Raw genomic sequence first — 24,102 nt, forward strand, 5'->3', positions numbered from 1 at the left:
CAAAGCAATCAGTATTTGTATTTCTATTTGTATTCAGCTAAAAATCCATTTTTTTTACATTACACTTCTAATTAATGTTATAGTGTAAGTATTCTTTAATTATATCCATTATAATAATTATGGATAAGCAATATTAGTTTACCTTTTTCCAAAAAAGCCCAGCAATTTACATGTAACAAGGAACGTCACTGAAAAGGAAATAACATAACAGATGTTTGATATCTCTGACTCTGCTGATCTGACTTTTGCACACATAACATATCACTTTGGTTTCATCTGCAGCACTGACTGTAAAATGCTTCCACACAGAACTTGAACAAGTTTTTTTGGTGATGGAGGACCAAGAGATTGATCAGCAGCAGCAACACTCTTTTCTTTGACCAAATCCATGTGGGGAGTTTCAGCTAAGTTAATGAGTGACGGGAAGCGGGGCAACAGGGGATTCTCTGGCTGGCTGGAACAGCATCTAATAACCAGCTGGCAAAATAAAACAAAAAATCCCAACAAACAGAAAAAACTGAAGACATTGTTATGGAAAAGTTCTAGTTAACCCTCACATTTATATTTAGGTGGTGTGATGGCATGCCACACATGGTAAGGTCCACACCTCACCACCAGTTGATTCACTTTAGTTTAATTTACAGTCACTACTTTAAAATATCCTACTTATTGTTCAATATTGTTTCTTTATTAAATGTATTTATTTTTCCATCACACCTTCCAATGTTTATATGGCGTGCACACATATTAACCTTGCAAGGTCAAAGTTCTGTTTTATGTTATATTAATACATCTTTCTTTCTTTGAGTTACCTGGGGTTTAGCTTCTCCTTCTGTCTGGCAAAGGGCTGGGAGAGCTGAAATACTACCGACAGCCTAATTGGACAGAACCACATGCTTCACTGCCTGGGGGGTGTTTCATGTTTGTTTAATTGTTTTGTATTAGTCGGTTATATGGCAGCCATTTGTTTTCCCCCGTGTGTGTCATTTGGTTTAGCTAAACCAGTATTTAAGTTCCCCCGTGTGTCATTTCAACAGGTCAGTTTACCTTATGTTTGTTTGAGGTTTTGTTAACTATTATCTTGAGTTTAGTTTATTGAGTTGACCTCTTTTATTGGTCTGCCTGTTTAAGTTTTAGCTTTGTTAAATATTTTTTCATATTTTTGGGTCAATAAAACCCCAATAAAACACCTGTGTCCTTTATGCTTTACTGCTTGGTCCCTGACAGGTGGTTAGAACTTCACTGTATGATTTTGTATAACCTTTGCATGCTTAGATGAAGTATATGTATGTGTCAGTATGACCTCGTAGTCATACAGTTTGCACCGATGTCTTTTCTAAATTCTATCACACACATATACGTAAAAGGTGAGAGCAAGGGCCCTCTGTGTGCCTGCTACTGCTGTGCTGAAGCCTCACACACAATCTGTGAAAAGGGGAGGGGCTGGGCTGCTTAAAATACATTTCATTCATAATGTTGTCAATTCAAGCTCATTATGTATTAATTATTTTTCCCAAGTTGTGTGAAATCCCAGAAAAAAACCCAAAACAAACCAAATCTGAGCACTAAGGTGTTGGTCTGTTAGTTTATGTTGTGGGGATGGGTGTTGATACTGGAGTGCAAATTAACACCAATGGAAGATGGACAAGAAAAGGTCAAAGGTCATCAGATGCTCAGTTTAGAAAAAAAAGAGAAAAGAAGAGGAGCAAAAGATAAATGTAAGCAGATGAGTCATTGGATAATGGGAGGTATTATGTACATGTATCCTCAAACAGGATAACATTCATTAGTAGGGATTAGGCAAACTTCGGTTTACCTTTGTTAGCCCCTTGAAATTAGCCATTAATTGGAAGAAGAGCTGTATTGTTGATTTGTCTGCTATTCTACTTAAAAGGTCAAACTAATATATGATATCGACTTATTACATGTAAAGTATTTCAAGCCTTTATTTGTTATAACTTTGATGATTATGGCTTACAGCTTGTGAAAACCCCAGTTTCAACATCTCTAATGTAGCTAATGTATATATGGTGGGTTGGCCCAGGGCACCGAACAGGCTAAGACCGCCCCTGCCTGTGTACATGTCCCATGTTTAGTCAGTCTTGTCTTCAAGTGTGTTTAACTATTGTCTCTGTGTCCCTCACTGTCTCCAGCATCATGTGAGTCTGTGTCTGTGTGTGTGTGTTTCCTGTTTTATTCTGATAGTCTTGTGTCTGGAGTGTCCTGGAGGAACCAACTCGAAGGAAGTAATAAAGTTCTCTCTCTGTTTCCCCTCGTTAGCGTCGTTACAAACACTAAAACTATCAAGTGGATTTTCCTGTTTTAGCTCAGCTTGCAAACAAAGCAGAACCACTTCCTGCTGAAGAGACAGAGAGCCAAAGGTTTTAAATAAACTCATTGCTGCAGCAAAGAGCAGCACAACAGTGAGACAGATTTTTAGCTTCAGTGTTTTTATTCTCCACTAATTCATTGCTTCTGTCACTAATTAGCTAACATAAACTAATTTATGTCTATTAGCAACCAACCAACTCAAAGAGTTCATGTTACTAACAGCTCACCTCTTTGCAGCAGACACAGGCTGGGATTTAAAATAAAGGGGTTCATTTTTAGACCGGTCACTCTTTAAGGACACACAGCTGGGTTCAGGTTCAGGTCCAGCAGGTCTCCCACTGATCCTGTCAGAGAAGAAAAATGTGTTTTTTATTTGCAGCCACAGAAGCTGATGAAGACTTACATTACCTTCATCATCCCAAACAGAGAAACAGGTTTGCAGGCTGAACATGAGCAGAAGGAAACTCCAAACTAAAGTTTTACAGTGTAAGAACAGAGCGCCACCCAGAGGTCATTTACACTGTGCAGGACTATTGATGGTCCTATTGTCAGCAGCAGGAGTTTAAATGTTGGACATGTTTTATAGAATAAATGAATTCCTCACTATGTGACTTCCTTTGAGATGCAGAGACCAGAAAACATCAAACAGTTCATTTAAATTAGATAAACTGACATCAAAGAGTTCATGTTACTAACAGCTCACCTCTCTGCAGCAGACACAGGCTGGACTTTAAAATTATAGGGCTCATCTTTAGACCCGTCACTCTTACAGGACACAGAGCTGGGTGGAGGTCCAGGTGGGTTCCTGTGAATAATGATGGAGCAGTGATGTGAGTGCTGAGCTGTGACATGGAGAAGAGTCATGGACAGTTAGAGATGGTCATCTCACCTCTGAGCTTTGGTCTGGCTCTCATGTTCCCCACACAGAGTGCTTTTAGAGGGAGGGACTCCCTCCTCTCTGTCCTCACACTGATCCATGCTGCTCAGTTCAGCTCACACACACTTTCTACCTTCACCTGCAGAGGAAACACAAATCATTCATGTGCACATCAGCTGAGAGCTGCAGAGGTCGTGTCTGATGTGTTGGACTAACATCCATCTGAGACACAGCTTTCATCAGTTCACTACAAAAGTGTCACAGAGCTGAGTTCAGCCTCCAAATCCTCCATTACTGTAGTCCTACAAAGGTCAAACATGGCTGCAGAGAGCAGCTTTATGTCAGTAACAATGTCCAGGACCAAGCTGACTGCTTACATTCTTCATACTCTAACTGCTCTGATAGCTAAGCCAAGTAACGTTAATGCTGCTCAGAAAATGTTTATAAAATATTAAAGAGTGCAAAGTAAAGCTTGGAGTCACAGGATGATGCTGATGTAAGCAAACAGAGCTCATTGACTTCTTCATCGTTGTTACAGTTCTTTTTTTTTTAAGCAAAAGTATAAAAAACCTTAAGGAAAATAAATCTATTTATTTGTAAGACAAAATGTAGCTTAGTTTGTGGAAGGCTGCTTGATGGAGTGAAATGTTTTAGATATTTGTGCGCACAGGAGGGTTTTTGATTTGTTAAGCTGAATTTAGCAAAACGAGTATAAATGATGAGTATTAATTCAATTAGGGATGTGTGGATTGAAGCACACGCTTGTAAGTCCTCAGACGAAACACAAATCACTGCACACGTTTGTAAATCTTGTGGATTATATGGTACTCAGTCGAGTTACTCTAGAGACCCGTTTCTCTGTTAGTGAGCAGAGATCTTTTCATGAGAGCTTCTCACTGAGAGAAGACCTCCTTGTCACCTTGATTACTGACTGTCACCTGTGTGCACTGAGAGCAGAGATCTGCAGCGCTGACGTCAGTGTGCGCCGCTGCATGTGGGAGTTTCTCGCTGTTCTCCCAAATAACTCAGTGACGTAATGACGCTGCGGAGGAATGCGTGTTTCTGATGTGACCTCATCCCAGATGCACGATGACAAACAGCTTTAGTTTACAGTTTTTTCTGAATGCTTAAACCCTAACTGTGATTCTTATAGCACAATTTCTAAAACTATTAATACTTATAGCAAAACCACTCACTGAGTTTGCAAAACTAAAAGCACAAACACTGCTTTGCACTCAGTTTGCCATTTTGTAACACACACTTTGCAAACCTGTAGCTACAATCCACTGCACAGCACTCTTTTTGCAGAACTGTAAACACAACTCACGGCTTTACACTCAATTTCTAAAGTATCAACACACTCCTAGCAAAACTATACACATTTAAGGCTATTATTTACACTATTTTGCCAACTGTCTGGCACACTGTCACATGTGAAAACTGTTTTAGATAATTAGTTCATTTTGCAATCAGCCTAAGCACTATAATACAGGTAAGCTGTGTGTGTGGAGTACAATGGAGGGAGCAGGAAGAGTGAGAATTAGAGGAGGCCGAGGAAGAGGACGTGAAGGGGAAGAAGTAGGACGAAGAGGACGACAGGGACAAGGAGGTGAAGTTAGAGGAAGAGGACAAGGAGAAGCAAGGACGAGGAAGGGGGAAGAGGAATGGTACGAAGAGTAAGAAATAGAATTGCTGATGACATCAGAGCTACAATAGTGGACCATGTAATCAACCATGGAATGATGAGGGAAGCTGGCCAACGGGTTCAGCCCAACTCGAGCCGCTACACTGTAGCAAGCATCATAAGGACATTTTGAAATGAGAATTGGTTAGTACAGTCACTCTGCACTAAGATCTGTAGCACTGCCATGTGCTAATGAGAAACACAACAATACCATAGATGTAAAATTCCAGAAGATATTTACCCCTGTGCCTTCGACTAGAGGACATTGCATGTGATGTAACTGGACTGGACTCATAATTCAGACGTCCTCTACAGGAAAGGGCAGAGCAGGCTGTACCTGCTGCCGAGAATCAGGTCGTTTGGAGTGGAGGGCCCACTCCTGAAGACCTTCTATGACTCTGTGGTGGCCTCAGCCATCTTCTATGGTGTGGTCTGCTGGGGCGGCAGCATCTCTGCCAGGAACAGGAAGAGACTGAACAGGCTGATCCAAAGGTTCTAGGATGCCCTCTGGACCCAGTGGAGGTGGTGAGTGACGGGAGAATGGTGGCTAAGCTGTCATCCCTTTTGGACAACATCTCCCACCCCATGTAAGAGACTGTGACAGCACTGAGCAGCTCCTTCAGTGGGAGACTGCGGCACCCACGGTGTGGGACGGAGAGATTTCGCAGGTCTTTCCTCCCCACTGCTGTCAGACTCCACAACAAAGACTTCAACTCCAACTCCAAACACACACATCCACACATGTGCAATAAGACTGCTATATGTGCAATTCTTCTTTTGACGAAGTTGTATTTTCCTACTCAGTTGTATATAGCATTTGTATTTCCATTTTATTCTATTGTATATATCATTTTATTTTATTGCATTCTAGTGTTTTCTAATTTCTGCTACATAACTTTGCACTTTGCTGTAACAAAACAAATTTCCCACCTGTGGGACTAAAAAAGGTCATCTCATCTTATCTTATGTAGACGAAATTTTGTGGCCAGATCCAGAGAGATGACACGATGTAGACAGATTTCTTTTTTTTCCTCAGTGAAATTACTATTTCGTTTTGACTTGGAAATAAACACTTGTGTTTCTTTTATGTGTGTGAATAAACACCAGTACTTGAAGTTTGGATCCGTCTATGTTTATGGACCTATGACAAAAGTATGAGCTCAAACTGACATAGCCTACCTTGTGCACAGAGAAAGCAAAAGCCAGATGTGTTTTTATTCATACCATCAGTGTGTAGTTGGTGCATTGTGTGCTTATTAATGTGATGGCTTGTGTTAACTGTTGGATACGAAAATACCATTTTTACAAAGGTGTGGTGAGTTAAGCAAAGGTTATTCGCTTTTACAAGAAAACTACAATGTTTTGCTGATTGGGTGAAGAGTTTTCTTATTTGTGTGTAGAGCTTTGCAAAAATAGCCAATAGTTACAAAAATGTGCTCAAGCCATCAGAAAAAACTGTAACTTTACATTTTTATGAGATTTCTTTCAGGAGAGTCCAAATTCCTACACAAACACTCCGAGCCTGAAACACAGACTAACGGAAAACTTTTTTTTCCTCTTAAAAACAAAGCGACAGCAGAGCGAGCAGAGAAAGAAACGACAGACCAAATATTCACAGCTTATTTCCTTTTTACGGCACAAACATCTGTTTCCACGTCACGTATAGCGGCCTCACTCACTCAGATCTCCGGGCGGGTCAGCCTCTTAGTACAGCTGTGAGTCCGTTACCGTGAACTGTGGAGCGGCAGATTTGTGCTGAACTAAGCTGCACACAGCTGATGTTAGCCAGGAAACATTACACACTGCTAACGTTACCTTAACGCGGAGCTTCACACGGAGACGATCAGCGTCAAACTTCAGGAGAGAAAAACTTTGTTGAGCAAGGAAAAAAACAAGGAGGCCTGAGGGTACACAGCCACAAACATTCTGACCAATCACAGCACTCCATTATATCCCCCCCTTCCACAGCAGTAAACTGCGGTCAGCCTGTGGCTGTGCTGAGTGTCAGTAACAGTCAGAGAGGATGGAGTCAGTGAACGCAGCACATAAGATTTTCTGTTGAACATAGAAAAACACAGAATAGATTAGTTTGAGTGACTCGACATCACATGACAGACCGTAATAATAATGAGAGGCAGCTGTTTGTTCAGAGCTGATTTATTTCAGCTCATTTTCCTGTTTGAAACACAAACATCTGTCAACACTTTGTTTCAGCTCCACATTCATCCAAACATCCTCAGAGTTCTCTGCTGACAGTCAAACATCCATGATGAAAGTGATCATGGTCGACCTGGGTCATACCGAGTTTAAAGCTGCTACCACAGCGAGATTTGATCGGTAAAGAGAGAGAGCATATGTGCCCAAGTGTTGCATTGAAGCAATTTCCAGTATGTTGTTTTCAATGTTTTTTTTGTTTTTGTTTTTTTGCATTGTTGATTTGTTTTTCACTGAAGCAGCTAATAAAGCATAATGGATTTTTACAATTTTGCCTCTTTCCTGTAAGATTCTATAATAGAATGAAACAATAATGCTAGTTATAAATAAAGACAATAAGTTGAATGAATACGAAACACTCATTTTATATGGGCAGAAATCTGTGCCATCAGAAACTGAATTTGAATAAGTTAAATCTGACATGCAAACATGCAAAACGGTGTCCAAACCTTTGTATTTTAGCTTTATTTATGTCTTACACAGCATCCCAACTCTTTAGCTAACTTAATAAATTTAGCTAAAGTGAATAGTTAGTCTAATATATTAGTGCAGCATTACAATAATTCTTAGGGTACTGAGTGCATGCTTAATTAGATTTTTTTTTTTAAACATACTGCTCCATTGCTGTTTGACAGGCTGAAGTTGTCGGGTCACCTCCTAAATCGACCATCTTTTACAGGTGTTTTGTGCCAGAAATGGAGTGTCCACTGAAGACTGAAGATACTGAATCTCTACGCCGTGTCATTGATCCCTCTTGTGCCTTCATCTAGACAAGAGACATTAACTTAACCACTCTCACATGCTCTGTACCTACATCACCTTCCCTGACAGTCGTAGCTTGGCTCATCTGAGGGTGAAATTATAAGAATGTGTTATTTTGCAAAGTGCTCTCTAGGATTCCTAAATAAAATATGGCATTGAGGTCATTTCTTTTGAATTAATCCCTTCTTCTGAAATATAAGAACCTCTCCTGGTTTTATTGGCACTTTGGATTTCCTTACTTTCTGTTCCACTCCCAACCTTAAATAGATGCTGACAAGCTGACACAGTAACATGGAAGAGGGAAAGAAGTTGGAAAGGACTACTACAAATAAACCTAATGCCTAACAATGAAAAATGTAAAATAAGAACAATAATAATAATAAAGATAAAAGATGAAGTAACAAGTTTTTAGTTTATTCCAAATGATCATCCAGATGTCTGTGACATGTGATGACAAACACCATAATGGAAGGCCTTAGTCATCACATGCTTAAACTCATATATTTTTGCATATGCTGAACAGGCAGTCAGACATGCTGTAACTGTGGGGTAGAAAACTGCATGAACACCATACGGCAGGGGTCTCAAACTCCAGTCCACATGCAGTTCAACCACACCTGTCATACGGAATATGACAGGTGTGGTTGAACTGCATGAAGACTCTGAAGTTTCTCTTCTCTTCTGGCAGGACAGGAATGTGGCCTTGTCCTGTGAGCCACCGTAAGGATGTACTTGGAGTAGAACTGGACTGTCACCGGCCTCAGGCTCTTCACCTTTTCAAAGACAAAGCAGTCATTTAGATAAAATATTAGATATTGTTTACCTGTAAATGCACAAAGAGAATTTAGAAATGTAATTATTGTCAAGAGTGAACAAGCACTGATAGTGTAATTTACAGCTGTGGCCAAACGTTTAGAGAATGAGAAGTGTTGTTTGTTTACAAAGTTTGCTGTTTCAGTGATAGTTGTATATCATATTATATCACTTTAAACAGGTGATCCAGTAATGCTGCACTAATGAATTAGACTAACTATTCACTTTAGCTAAAGTTATTAAGTCAGCTAAAGAGTTGGGATGCTGTGTAAGACATAAATAAAGCTAAAATACAAAGGTTTGGACAGCATTTTGCATGTTTCCCTACTGTAGGGGTCTCTGCAAGCATACAGGGCTCTGACAGGGTACAAGATGACAACTTTGGAATTCTACTAGAAACAGTTGATCATATTTGTTTGTCAAAGCTGAATTCAGGGCAAACTAGGCTAAATTAGCGTTTTTAGCTAGCAGCTACAATAAGCATAAAAGTTACTGTACGGCTATCATTTGTTAACATGACGCTTGTTCTTATACATGTAATACATTTATTACCAACCTGAGAGTTTATCCGCTGGTCATTCGACATGACGAATGACTTCTGAAGTCTTGATTCAGCTCAAGACGCTGTAGATTCCCGTCAGTAACACTTTTGGTCCACTAGTAAAATGTGGTTCTATTAATCTGCGCTTGAACTGGATGTAAGTTCCAAAAAACTGAATTGTAGAACTGAAACTGAATGGTGAGAGTGAAACTGAAATTATTCGAAAGCTGAATTTTTCAAAGATAAAATGCAGTTTCAAAGCAAATGAATTCATTTTCAATATATAAAATTCAATTTCAATTTAGTGACGATCACTTTCAAACCATAAATTCAATTTCAAATTAGACTAATTCAAATTCAGTTTTCAAAAGCATTTATTCAAGTTACAATTCAGATTCAATCTGAGCAATTCAAATTCAAATTTAACTTATTCAAATTCAGTTTCTGATGGCACAGATTTCTGCCCATAATTTTATTTCTATTAGATCTGAAAATGTTGTGTAACACTACAACCTGAAACGACAAATAGATTGTGTTGGCCTGTACAGGAGATAAAGAAAAAAAAATGTCATCTCACCTCTGAGCTTTGGTCTGGCTCTCATGTTCCCCACACAGAGTGCTTTTAGAGGGAGGGACTCCCTCCTCTCTGTCCTCACACTGATCCATGCTGCTCAATTCAGCTCACACACACTTTCTACCTTCACCTGCAGAGGAAACACAAATCATTCATGTGCACATCAACTGAAATCCTCCTTTCCACAGAGGTGGAAAGAGTACTAAAATATTTTACTCAAGTAAAAGTACTATTACTTTGCTGAAATTTTACTCAAGTACAAGTAAAATTACCTGTCTAAAAATTTACTCAAGTAAAAGTAAAAAGTAGCTCATTTAAAATGTACTCAGAGTAAAAGTTATTTTTTTATCAGCAGGGGGACAACCTCTTCTGAGTAGTGCAAAAAAAAGACAGTGGTATATAAATCTCAAAGTAGTTCTGTTTTAATGAAAAGAAAAACTTTACAAATTAAAGTGCAGTGGCAATTAAACTGCAAGTCTATACATGAAAATGGATAATGGTCACCAAACCAATCAACCAAACTGTCAGGTATCACAGTGTTTTCAATACAAAACCATATCATTCTTTACATGAGAATGTTTTCTAAACTCTCAAATAAGAGAAAAAGTACTGAACTGAACTGTACGGCAGCTGCTATAAAAATGTTTTTTTCATTTTTTAAACTTGGCCCTGCCCTACTGTACCTCTAGATTAAAGTTCCTTTGTGTCCATCCTAGAGTGTTACTCTCTGAACATCCTGTTAATTTTGAGGAGCAGTTGATTTTCAAAGTTAGTAGAGTTCATCCTTGCTCGCTTTGCAGTGAAAAGTAGCCTAGCACAGCTAAAAAGACGCTCGCAGGCAGCTGAGGCAGGCAGGCCAGTGTTAAGTTTGAGAGAAAGTTTTTTGATGTGTGGAAATGAATTCAGCAGATCCATCTTGTCCGAGACACAGGCAAGGTACCCATCCAGCTCCCCTATACCTTGTGGCCTTTTGGACTTCATTGAAAAGAAGAAGACTTTTTCATCTGATGAATGTTGCTTGACTTGCTCCACCCCACCCTCTGCCGTCTGGTCAAGGTGTTGTCTCACATAGAACAGACCTATTGAATGACAAATATGCAACACATTAAATATTTCTGACATTTTATTTTGGATAAATAAGGCAACAAGAGTTTATTATAGTGCATGAATTACAAAAACTGCAGTTTGTGTAGAAAGGTGCATGTTATTGTATTTGTTTAATTAATAGTTAGTTTAGTTAATTAATTATTGAAATTCATAAGAAACAACTGATTACGGCATGATATTAAATTATGAAATCAGACCTGCTTCTATGATATCAGGCTTCTCAGTCCAGGTGGTCTTGAACTTCGGAAGAAGGACTGCAGCAGCAATTAGTTCAGGGTCTTCCATCATCCCACCAAAGCGCTTTTGGACACCATCCTGAATGGCTCTGATGAATGGGAGACACGTTTTGGTGGAGGTCTCCAGTCTGCTGAGTTTAGCTGGAAGATCACTGGAAGGAGCCACCCCATGTGCGTATTGGTCTCAGACTGAAGGAGGTTTAAAGCCTTCATCACAGGCTTCATCACAGTGCAGTACTTAGTCAGGAAAGCAATTTCAGCTGGACTCAGCCTGTATGACATAAAGCAAAACAATTTTTAGTAAATTACCTTCAGGCATAGATGTGGAATGTAGAGCCAAATATGGATATGCATTTTAAAAACTCAAAAAAAGGTTTGAAAAACAAATAATTGAGGTAGCTCCAGCATTGTTTTCCACCTGTGTCATTTATGTCATACTTTAGAAATAAGAAATAATACTCAAATTTTCACTTTGAATTCTTCACAGACATTCCTGATAGCATCCTCCCCCTTCGCTTGTATGATCCGTATGATTCTCTCCAGAGCTATGTATGTTGAATTCCACCGAGTTTGATTTGGCCGGATGAGCAGGAACTTGCATTCACTTTCCACAATTTCTGCTGCCATGTAGGACTGACCTGACTTATTCCAGATTGCTTGACATTTCCCAAAGGCTGCTCGTGATAGCCGTTTGTATTCCTCATTCATCTCTTCTGCCTTGGAAGCATCTGTTGTGGCAACTAAACTTAATAGGTGGCATGCACACCTTTGATGTGGTGGAAGCTGGTGCTCAAGACCGCCATCTTGCTCCAGGATGGTGAATGTATCTGACTCTGACTCCGCTTCTTCAGGCTGACTTTGTTCACCAAACACACTGAATACTTTAACAAAGTTCGAGCCACTGTCTGTTGTTGTTCTTACTACTTTCCCCCTTATTCTGTATTGACAATGAATGTCATCAAGGCCACCAGCTAGGACATCAAAGGTGTGGGACCCTTTCAACCTCTGGCAAGTGATAGGATTCAGAGATTCTTTTATTGCTACGATATAATCTGCCTTATGATGAATGTATTAATAACATGTTCTACAGTATTATTTTATCAGTAATATTTCTTACAGGGGTCATTGTGCATTGAATATGTTTGTCATCACATTTGTAGCGACTTCCACAGTCGCTAGAGGCCGGGGATGAAGCTTGCCTCTTTGCCTGACGCACTGTCAACTTATGCAATAAGGCGAAAGGTGGAATTGTTTGCTTATTTATTAAAGTGCTTTGAGAGTTTACAGAGTAATGTGATCGTCTCACAATTTGTACTCTTACAATGTCACAGGCTCTAATATAACAAAGCAAAACATGTTGTGCAGTGGTCAACAAAAATTACGGCTACCCAGCCCTGCTCTCTGTCAAAATCAAACCCAGTGAATGACAGACTGACAACGCCCATTTATGTCACCGCCAGCACCCACGTGACTCCCATAACAACCAAACAAATGAAAACCCAGTGATCATCAAAATTCTATATATTTAGTTATGGCTCCTACACACCAGCCCCTAATTATTAGGATCCCTTCTAATAATTACCCAGAATTAACCAAGTAGGAGACATAAAACATGCAGAGAAAAGTCAATCATTTACTGTATTTCAATATTACCCACAGGAATCCCATAGGTAGTCTATTTTTAAAGGAAAATAAGAGACATTCTATGTCCAACTACAATCAAAGTCTGATAATTGGATCTAGAAGTCTTTAACTGTGATCTGCCTCCAGCAGTAGACACAGTTTGGTAATAGGTCGATCCAGGCAACTAGTCTGAGTTTTAATCCGAACTTGACGAACAAATCCTCTTCGGTCCGGAAAAGTCTTTATCACACATCCCATTGGCCAAGAGATTCGAGGTGCCGAACTGTCCATGATGAGAACCAGATCTCCCACGATGAGGTTCCTCTTTACGCCAATCCATCGCTGACGTTCCTGTTGCTGTAGTAGGTATTCCTTCACCCATCTTTTCCAAAACAAGTCAGACATGTATTGGACTTGTTTCCATCTTCTGTGTGTGTACATATCAGTGGCATGGAATACTCCTGGTGGTAATATCGGAGAGGTCTTTAACAGAAGAAGATGATTAGGGGTCAAAGCTTCCAGGTCGTTAGGATCCATCGAGGCTTTGGTAATTGGGCGGCTGTTAATGATGGCTTCAACCTCACAAAGTACTGTATGAAGACCTTCTTCATCCAGGTTTTGTACCTTCATTATGGAATTAAGTACTTTGCGAACCAGTCTTATCAGTCACTCCCAGGTTCCTCCATGATGTGAACCTTCAGGTGGATTAAAGGTCCATTTAACTCCCTTTTGCAGAAAGACGTCATTGACTTTCGCCTGGTTCCAATGTTCAATGGCAGTTCTAAGTTCACGTTCAGCATCTACAAAGTTGGTTCCGCTGTCAGAACGCAGTTCTCGAACCTGACCTCTTCTTGCATTGAAACGTCTGAACGCATTAATGAAAGAGTCAATATCCAGTGATGGAGAAACCTCAATGTGAACAGCACGGATAGCAAGGCAGGTGAATATAACACCATATCTCTTCACCACGCTCCTCCTACTTTTCACACTGAAGGGTCCAAAGTAATCCACTCCCACCCGCGTGAATGGAGGTTCATCTGGAATGATTCTTTCATTGGGCAAATCCGCCATCTTTTGATTTACTGGTGGAGCATTAAGACATCGACAGATGACACATTTAGATAACACCTTTCTTATTGCTGTACTAGCTCCAATCAACCAGTACCTTTCTCTTAGCTTAGACAGCATGTGGTTACGACCACCATGTCCAACTTCCTGATGCATGTGTCTAAGCAAGAGCTCGGAGATGTGTTGATTCTTTTCTAGTATTATGGGATGTTTCACCTCAACTGGCATCGATGATCTACTGAGTCTCCCACCCACTCTGAGAATTCCATCTTGCAGCTGTGGACAGAGACTTCGCAGAGGACTTGATTTTATAATGGGTTGTCCTTTCTCCAGACTCACAAACTCCAAGGAAAATCTCATCCTCTGACAGAACTTGATGATGGCAACCTCAGCTTTGTCCAGATCTTAGATGTCCTCTTAAAGTTCCTCAGATTTTCTTCCACAAATGATTTCTGTTGCTCTTTACTGACCTCTGACTGTGGTAAGCTTGAACACAATTCTCTCCTTTTCTTCACAAAGGACAGAAGCAAGTCCTTAAATTTCAGCAGCCATGCCACTGACTTCTTAAGACGTGTCCAGGTGGAAAAATGTTTAAACAAGCGAGTAACAGAATTTTCCCCAGCTTGCTCAACACTCACTGTGGCAACTGTTTTTACCTCAGGATCATCAGATGAAAGCAGACTGATGTCATCTGGGTAGACAGGCCATTCACTCCTAGATTGTAGAAGATACTGAGGCCCAGACAACCATTTTGTATTCTTCATAAAAACATCGACTTTCACTCCCCTTGAGGCCATATCTGCTGGATTACTGACTGTGTCCACATATCTCCATTGTGAGGATGATGAAACTCTTAAGATTTGTGAAACTCTGTTGGCCACAAAAACCTTGAATCTTGAAGTCTCACTCCTAATGCATTTAAGAACAGAAGCACTGTCTGTCCAAAACACAGAATCCAGAAGTTCCATCTGCAGCTCTTTCCTACAGAGTACATCTAATCGACTGGCCATGGTTGCTGCAATGAGCTCCATTCTCGGGATGGTAAAGGATTTAAGAGGGGCAACACGAGCCTTTCCCATAACAAACGCACAGTGTTGTTCTGAACAGATGTTTTCAATCAGCAGATAGGTCACTGTTCCATAGCCATCCTCACTGGCATCACAGAAATGGTGCAACTGAGCACTCGTGATTTCTCCAAATCCATCAGGTTTCAGACATCGACTCACTTCAAACTTGCTCAATAGCTGGAGCTGCTGGAGCCATGTTAACCATCTTTTGGAAAACAGCTCTGGTACATTATCGTCCCAGCCGATTCCTTCCTTGCATAGATCTCTTAGGATTTTCTTAGCAGTTAAGACCACAGGACTTAGCATTCCAAGAGGATCATAGATAGAACTGACAATTGAAAGGATTCCTCTTCTGGTGAGTGGTCTGTCCTTGAGCAAAATCTTGAACTTAAAGGAGTCTGATTTTATGCACCACTCCACACCCAAAACTCGCTCAATCATTGAGGAATCCAATTCCATGTTCAACTCTTTCATGCCTGTTGCTCTGTGACTTTCAGGAATGGCCTCCAGCACTCCAGGCTTGTTGGTAATCCACTTTTTGAGCAGAAACCCTCCTTTGGCACACAAAGAAACCAACTCTTGGTACATTAACACTGCTTCCTCATCAGTTCCAACGGACACAAGACAATCGTCCACATAAAAACAGTGCAACAACTTCTTCACAGCTTCCTCACTGTAGAGATGTCCAAAGTCATCCGCACACTTTCTGAGTGCAAAATTGGCGCAACTTGGTGATGAAGTTGCCCCGAAGAGATGTACATTCATCCTGTATTCAGATGTTGGTTGTTCCAGATCACCTTTAGGCCACCAGAGAAATCTCAATAGATCTTTATCTTCAGCTGGAACCATGACTTGATGGAACATGGATTCAATATCTCCCATAATTACAACTGGCTCCTTCCTGAATCTTGTGATCACTCCTATTAAAGAGCTTGTAAGATCAGGTCCTTGTAAGAGTTGGGAGTTTAAAGATGTTCCATGATAACTCACTCCACAGTCAAACACAACTCTGAGTTTCTTCTTGGTCGGATGGTAAACACCATGGTGTGGTATATACCACAGCTTGCCATCATTGCGATCGATCTCCTCTTCCGGGACCTTTTCAGCATAACCTTTAGCCAGGAGCTCATTCATGAAGACTTTGTACTCAGTATGAAACGCTGTGTCTCTCTCAAATCTCTTTTTTAGAAAGTGCAGACGTTGTTGAACAACTTTCTTATTGTTTGGCATACTGATACTGGCATTCCGAAAAGGTAATGCTATCTGGATATGACCACCCACATATTTGGCAGAGTTAGTCACTATTTCCAGAAATCTCTGATCCTCTCTTGACAATCCAACCTGTTCATCAACTTTGCTCTCAGGAAAGTCAATTTTGAACTGTTGCTGCCAAAGCTCCTCCAGCGTGACAACAGAAATTCTGTTGACTGTAACTTGTGGATGCTTCTGATCACCTGTAGCTTCACAGTTTCCTGAAAGTGGCCCATTGATGGTCCAGCCAAGCCTTGTCCTTACGGCATACGGTCCCCCATCAACACTACACACCACTTCCAGAGGTTCCAAGGCTTTGGGAATGTTTGTTCCGATTAGAAGTTCGATTCCTGCATTTATTTGAGGCAAGTTTATGTGTTTTAAATGGGACCATCCTTCAATATCTCCTGGTGTTGTAATATTTCCTTTATGTACAGGCATGGACTCCTGTGTGTACACTTTTGGCAGCTCCAGAAATTCGTCCCCACAAAGAGTGGCAACCTCCAGTCCTGATAAAGTGTTGCTGCTCACAATTCTTTCCTGGCCCATGGTTCTGAGGAGGATGTTTCCTTTCCTTCCCTCAAGGTGTAGTCTGCGCATTAGACTCTCAGTGCAGAAAACTGCTGTGCTCCCTTGGTCCCAAAAAGCATATGTTGTAACGATATTGCTTCCTTTCTTTGACTTTACTTGGACAGGTACAATGGGCAGTTTACAGTCCTGATCTCCAGCCCCTGTAAGACCACTTGACACCAATGTGCTCACATGCGGCTGCATGTTCCTGTCGGTCTTTTCAGAGGGTGTACTTTCTTTGTGCAGTATGATGGGATGTTTCCAGCTGCATTTAGAACAGGAAATCCTCTTACGGCAATCTTTACTGATGTGTCCTATACACAAGCAGCCAAAACAGATGCCATTTTCCTTTAAGAAGGTTATCTTCTTCTCATGAGCCATTTTTCCCAACTGTGCACATACGTCCAACATGTGTCTTCCTCCACAACAAATACAGACGTTCCTTCCAACCTGATTATTTTTAATTTCCATTTCCGCAGGCTTAGGTGTACTCTCCACAACTTGCATGGTGGTGGCAAAGCTTGTTCCTTTATTTCCAGGTCTGCCTTGATACTTGGGTTTACTCATTCCTTTAGTCGGTAAAGAAAGCGAAGAATCTTGAATGTTATCGAATACAGGATCAGTTAATATTCTTATTTGCCTCTCCAAAAAGTCTGCAATATCCATAAATTTGGCTCTTCTCTTATGCTTTTCTTGCAGGTCACAAACATGGCTTCTCCATCTGTCCCTAAATTTATACGGCAATTTTTTAATAATGTTCACCATATTAGAAGGCATGTCCAAATCACTCAGATGCTGCACCTCCTCCATTGCATTACAGCATCCCCTAAGGAACAAACTGTAGTTCTGAAGAGCTTTTACTTCCTCTGTTTTAATCGACGGCCATGAAAGTGCCTTGTCCAGATATGCAGCTGCGACCTTCTGTTCATCGCCATAGTGCTCCTTTAACAGTGATTTTGCTTTCCAATAACCACGATCTGAGTTCATTTGTTGACAGCTTCTCACCAATTCCTTTGCATGGCCTCTTGTGTACTGTTCCAAAAAATATAAACGATCACTGTTATTTTTTGTATTGCACTCAACTGCATTCTCAAATGCTTTAATGAATGAATAATATTGAAGTGGATCTCCATCAAAATGAGGTATTTCTCTCTTTGGTAAGGAAAAGAGGCTTTGCTGTTGAATTAAAAGTGTTGTTATTTCATTTTGTTTAGTCATTATTTCAATAACATCATTTTGGGGTTCCAGTTCCACCATACCATTTGTATGACAGTCATTTTGTCCATTTGAACGTCATCCAAGCAGCATAATTAATAAGACGCAGCGCAGACATCAATCCAAGAGTGCAGCCAAAAACGTTGCATATTTAACCAACATTCATTCCATTCAGTGTCTCCTCTTGAAACATCTTAGCGCTAATGCAATGTGGCTTCCTTTTCCACAACCAGACATGCACAGGTATTCTTACCTGCGCTCCCCAGAATTGCGTCAGGTGTGTCGGTGCTGCTGGCTCACTCATACAGATGCGCTGCACTTACTTGGCGTCTTTCAGGTTCCTTGATCTGATTTCTTTGATCCTGCTTGCGGCTTGCTTTTCCAGAATGCCGTTTTTTGTTGACTAAAAATGTAGCGACTTCCACAGTCGCTAGAGGCCGGGGATGAAGCTTGCCTCTTTGCCTGACGCGCTGTCAACTTATGCAATAAGGCGAAAGGTGGAATTGTTTGCTTATTTATTAAAGTGCTTTGAGAGTTTACAGAGTAATGTGATCGTCTCACAATTTGTACTCTTACAACGTCACAGGCTCTAATATAACAAAGCAAAACATGTTGTGCAGTGGTCAACATTAATTACGGCTACCCAGCCCTCCTCTCTGTCAAAATCAAACCCAGTGAATGACAGACTGACAACGCCCATTTATGTCACCGCCAGCACCCACGTGACTCCCATAACAACCAAACAAATGAAAACCCAGTGATCATCAAAATTCTATATATTTAGTTATGGCTCCTACAACATTCATTCTATTCACAGGTTGAGTTCATTCTATACACAATGCATAACTGTGCTTGTTTAGAGTTGATGTTCCATCCAAGAGGGTTTTAAGCCTCACTGGTGAGAGTGTCCAGGTGATACATGTTGAGGGAAGATAAGAACATAGCAGGTTAATTGGATGCATGCTTACAATACATGAATCTGGCAACAGGCCTGAGCGAAGGCCCAAGTGTCTTCTGCTCCTTCTTGAGACTTGCTGCAATTTAGTCTACTTAGTGATTGATGACGAGGGTCCATTATTAGCTCTTAGAGACCCTGAAGCTTGAAGTTTATTACCGTAAAAGGCAAGTGATATAGAAAAGAGAAGTTATATGTCTGTTTATAGTTATTAAGATGTACATGATGTACCCTTGTCTGTAAACAATGTATTTTTGATCTGTATTTGATGTGTACGTGGGGGCGTTATCCTCTATGCTATAAAACCAGAACCCAGTGTATTTTTGTCAGAGGAAACAAGGCATATGCTGATGGTTCCTCTCCTGTGTTAATAAACTCATCGTTTGATTGCACTTTTCTGGAGCCTCTGTCGTTTGTTGTTCTGGTCTCCAGTTGATCGATCTCGCTTCATTTGGTGGAGGATGCGAGGCATCTGAAGATCAGTAGAAAGAAGTACAGGTGTTTGTTGTCGGCGGAGGTCGAGGCCAGATCAGGTGATCGGACGGCAGATGTCACGGTGATTGCTTGTCTACTGGGCCCACATAAAAAAAAAAAAAGGTAAGGCACAAACCACTTAAACAGAAATTGTGCTGTATTGGATTATAATTCTAGAATATGTAGTCAAGTGGTCTTCCTTTGATCTCTGTTTTGAGTTTTGTTTGAAATGAAAATCTTTGTTTGCAACGAAAGTGAAACTTAGAGTTATTGTTGCATTCACGGTCGGCCTGGAAGAAGCAGTTCTGAACTAAGAGTAACTTGAGTTGTCGTTTTAAGGAAAAAAGAGTAAATACCGAACGCAAAGGTCCGAGGAGTTGATATATCAGTAAAAGTGAAATTAAAAGTGAAATTCTGATAATAGATACTGTGAGCTATGAGAGACGATTAAGAAGTATTACCTGTGCATGTGTGGACCAGCCGTGGTCAGAGAACATTTGTGGACCTGCCGTGGCCCGTGAAAAGCTGTGTTTTTGTTGATATTCCTGGAGAATCCGCGGACCTGTTGGTGTCTGAAAGACGAGCGGCAGTGTGCATATCCGGGTCAAACTGAATTGAGGCTGTGACGTAGGAAACTGTCTGAAAATGATTTAAGATCAGCCGGCTGCAGGCTGGGTGTGTGAGAGGCTTTGAAGTCTCTTTTTCTCTTCTTTGTGGTGAAAGTGCACAGTTAAAAATTTCGGGTGCGGCTACTTCTCCTTTTAGGTTCAAAGTAATAAGCGCATTGATTAAACAGGGGTAGTAATTTCAGTGTTATGTATGTAAAAAACTTTTGACTGCTGCAAGGTTAAGGAAATCGTCTAGAAGGGGCTGTAGGTCTGGTGTCCAGGCTACAGGGAAACGCACCAGACAGAGGGGATTTCCTCCACTCCACGGTAGAGAACGTCTCCGGTATTTGGTACCGGTTCCCCTCCAGGACGCGAATAAGGAAGATCGGTTACCGCCTACTCGGCTTTTCATCACGGGCGAACAGAACGATTACCTGGATCGGCGTCTTGTCTGGAGATGTGGGATGTTTTCACCTTGGCCTTTCATTCTACAAGACCACAGTTCCACAGCTAGGGGTACCGGGAGACTACGTCCTCTTTCCAGGTGTCTGCTGTCAATTCCCCGTCAATCAGTTGTTGATGACGCCAGCCTGTCACCTCCGCTTCGGATCGCTCTCCTAAACGCTCGCTCCATAGCCAACAAATCATTTGTACTGAATTACGTTTTTAGCAGTAATAGTCTGGACTTTATGTTTCTCACGGAATCTTGGCAGCGGGAGAATGAATTTATCCACCTTAATGAACTCTGCCCGGTCGGCTGTCGCTTCATCGGGACTCCGCGCTTGGACCGTCGTGGTGGTGGTCTGGTCACTGTTCGCTTGCAGGACTATGGACTTTGAGTTTTTCCCTTCCTTTGAGTCACAACTTCTTAAGGTTGGTTCTTCAGATATATTTTATTATGTTTTAATTTACCGCCCTCCCGGCCCCGCTGGTGTTTTTATTCAAGATTTTACGGACTTTCTATCTTCCATTATTAAACTGGAGAAAGTTTTAATGATTGGGGATTTCAACCTCCACGTGGATGATCTTAGCTGTAGCATGGCCTCTGACTTTCTATCCATTACAGACTCTTTTAATTTTATTCAGCATGTCTCTGGACCCACCCATGTTAAAGGCCACACCTTGGACCTTGTGTTTTCCCTTGGCTTAGACATAACTAATGTCTGTGTTAAGGACATACAAGTGAGTGACCATTCTTGTGTTACTTTTAGTCTTAGCTTCCCTCTGTACACACCACCTTCTAATCTCATGTTCCATAAGCGGTTCATAAATCAGGATGTTGCTTTGAAGTTTTCTACTATATTGGACCCTCATGTGATCAGTGGCTGCACTGATGCTGATGCTGCTACACAGTGTTTTAACAATCATTGCTTGGACATTTTAAATTCAGTGGCGCCTATGAAATCTGTCATTGCTGCCTCAAACAGAGCTCATCCATGGATAAATGATGACGTAAGGAAGGTCAAAAGAATCTGTAGAAAAGTAGAACGCCTTCAGAAATCAACTAAACTCGAAGTTCACAGGCTCCACCTTAGGGAACTTTGGGTTTCCTTACATGAAACCATAAAAATAGCCAGATCAGGATATTTTTCTCAGTTAATCTCATCAAGCAAGAGAAATTCCAAGGTACTGTTTGACTCCATAAACTCTATTGTTTCCCCCGTGGTCCACCCACATAGTCATAGTCGGTGTGTCCGGTCTTGCTCTGGAGTGGTTTCGGTCGTACCTCTCCAACAGATCTTTTAGTGTTTTTGCGAATCGGTTTATGTCACATTCTAAGGATCTGACAATTGGGGTACCGCAGGGTTCAGTTCTGGGTCCTATTCTTTTTCTTTTGTACATGTTACCTCTAGGACTTATAATTAGGCAGTTTCCTGAGGTGTCTTATCACTTCTATGCTGATGATATTCAGCTCTATTGCTCTTTTAAGCCAATAGAAGTCCATAAACTGTCCTCTTTAATTAGTTGTTTAGCTTCCATTGAACAGTGGCTTGGTGACAACTACTTACAGTTGCACTCTGAGAAGTCAGAAACATTAATTATTGCCCCCGACAACCAGATATCTCTAATCAAACAGCATCTTGGTTCTCTTGGCTCATCTGTTCACTTGAGCCTCAGATACCTTGGTGTGATCTTTGATTCTGCCATGTCCCTAGAACAACACTCTTGCCAGTTGATTAGGAATTGCCTTTTTCAGCTAAGAAAAATCTCCAAACTGCAAACTTTGCTGTCTAAATCTGAGTTAGAAATGTTTATTCATGCTTTTATTTCATCTCGCTTAGATTATTGTAACAGCCTTTTTCTTTTTTTGAGCAAAAGGAATCTTGACCGTCTCCAGTTAGTCCAGAATGCTGCTGCAAGGCTTTTAACTAAGACACGAAAAAGAGAGCACATTACACCAGTGTTACGTTCATTACACTGGCTTCCAGTACATTTTAGAATTATGTGTGCCTATGCCAAGAGGCACACATATTACTATTCGTTGGATTTATTATTCTTATTATTATTATGTGTGCCTATGCCAAGAGGCACACATATTACTATTCGTCGGATTTATTATTCTTATTATGTGTGCCTATGCCAAGAGGCACACATATTACTATTCGTCGGATTTATTGTGTGGATGCCCTAAAGGGCTTCCACACTATTGAGTTCCTGTTTCTCTTTATTCTTTATTGTGTGGATGCTGGAGGCATCCACACTATTGTTTTCCTGTTTCTCTTTATTCTTTATCCTACTTTATTATTCTAGTTGCCAATTTTTGCACTTTTTTTGGCACTTTTCTACTTCCACAATTTTCAGCCGATTTTCACCGTTCAAATTTTAAACTATTCTGCTATTTCTGCTAATGTGCGCTATGACTTTTGGTATTTTTAACTATTATACTTTTTAAAATATTAAGCTTTTTTCCTTTAATTTGTCCCATTGAAATGAATGGGAAACTTCCGCAATTCTGCTAAAACTTGCTTGTTTTTGAAACTTAACTACTTTTTCCTACTTTCACGTAGAACAACCATTCAAACTTTAAAATGTTCACAAATTATTGGGCTATTCATGAATGATTCAGCTTTTTCATATCTGTTACAGTTTTACTTTTATCCCTCTTAAAGTTTTGAGTTGCAAAATTGTGATTTTTCAGAAAATACATGCGTTGTTATGGTTGCTATGCACTTGGCTTCCAGTGTGCCACTGTAGGTTTCGCAGTCTTCTCTTCATGTCCGAACAACTTCTTGCTACTTGCTCAATTTTCACTCAACTTCCACAAATTATACATCAAAACGTAGGCATTTTTGCTGGCTTTCCGAAAATGTCACTATCATTGTTGTGAGATTTATCGAATTTTTGCAAATCTCCTCAGACCAACACGAAGTCTGAAAACTCTCCTTAGAAAGTCAATGGAGAGTTTGGTCAAAATCACCGCTTGATTTCTGTAATGAGAGGCATATTCGAATCGTCATATCTCCTTAACGAAGCGAAGTTAAAACATGAGGCTTGTCCCAGTATATCTTCAGACACTCCTGACGCTCACAATTCAAGAATTTTTTTTCTCACCTATTACCGTTCTGAGATGAGTTACACTTGTTTGAGGGTAGGAAATTCGTCCTTCGCTCAGATTTCTTCAGATTTCAAACTCTGGAAATGAACCACTTTTTTCTCTCATCATATCTTTTTGATGGATTTCCACAGAGACCTGAAAATTTCCATGACTGTTCACCAAAGCCTGCTGTCTCTTACGGTGAAAGAATGATATCAATACTCCAAATAGATTTAGAGTTAGAAAGCGTTGTTTGAGGGCAAGTCAAGGCAGTTTTCGCTTGCCTCTACTCAGTTATGGTGCATTAGAAGTCAAATATCTTTAATAATTCATATTTTAATGATAAATTGTAAACACTTGAAGATTCCCCCATCTCTTCTGAACAAAACGTTGTAAGAATGACCGTTCTAGCCCCTACGGTTAGGAAATTATGGCCATTTGTTTGAGAGGAATCCTCACTATGAGAAATACACTGCAGAAATCCTGTCTCTCTCTGTGCTGAGTGTGTAGAATCGGCTGCACCTGTTTTGGCGGGAAAAAGTACACAGCCTCTCTGATTGGTGGATTCAAATTTAGCAGCTCCCAGGCTGCTTGACT

General features: G+C 40.6%; 1 protein-coding gene across 1 annotated transcript in view; it reads right to left on the minus strand.

Annotated features, from left to right (window-relative positions):
* The window catches only part of LOC102077971 (protein NLRC3), a 57,922-nt gene extending 54,203 nt beyond the window's left edge, over window positions 1–3,719 (minus strand). The window contains 3 exon segments of the mRNA XM_019354722.2: window positions 2,559–2,675; window positions 3,035–3,136; window positions 3,221–3,719. Of these exon segments, the coding sequence (XP_019210267.2) occupies window positions 2,559–2,675; window positions 3,035–3,136; window positions 3,221–3,309 (308 nt within the window). The 5' untranslated portion in view covers window positions 3,310–3,719.
* Between the last annotated feature and the right edge of the window lie 20,383 nt (window positions 3,720–24,102).

This window comes from Oreochromis niloticus, linkage group LG3 (genome assembly GCF_001858045.2).
Source record: "Oreochromis niloticus isolate F11D_XX linkage group LG3, O_niloticus_UMD_NMBU, whole genome shotgun sequence".
Lineage (NCBI taxonomy): Eukaryota > Metazoa > Chordata > Actinopteri > Cichliformes > Cichlidae > Oreochromis > Oreochromis niloticus.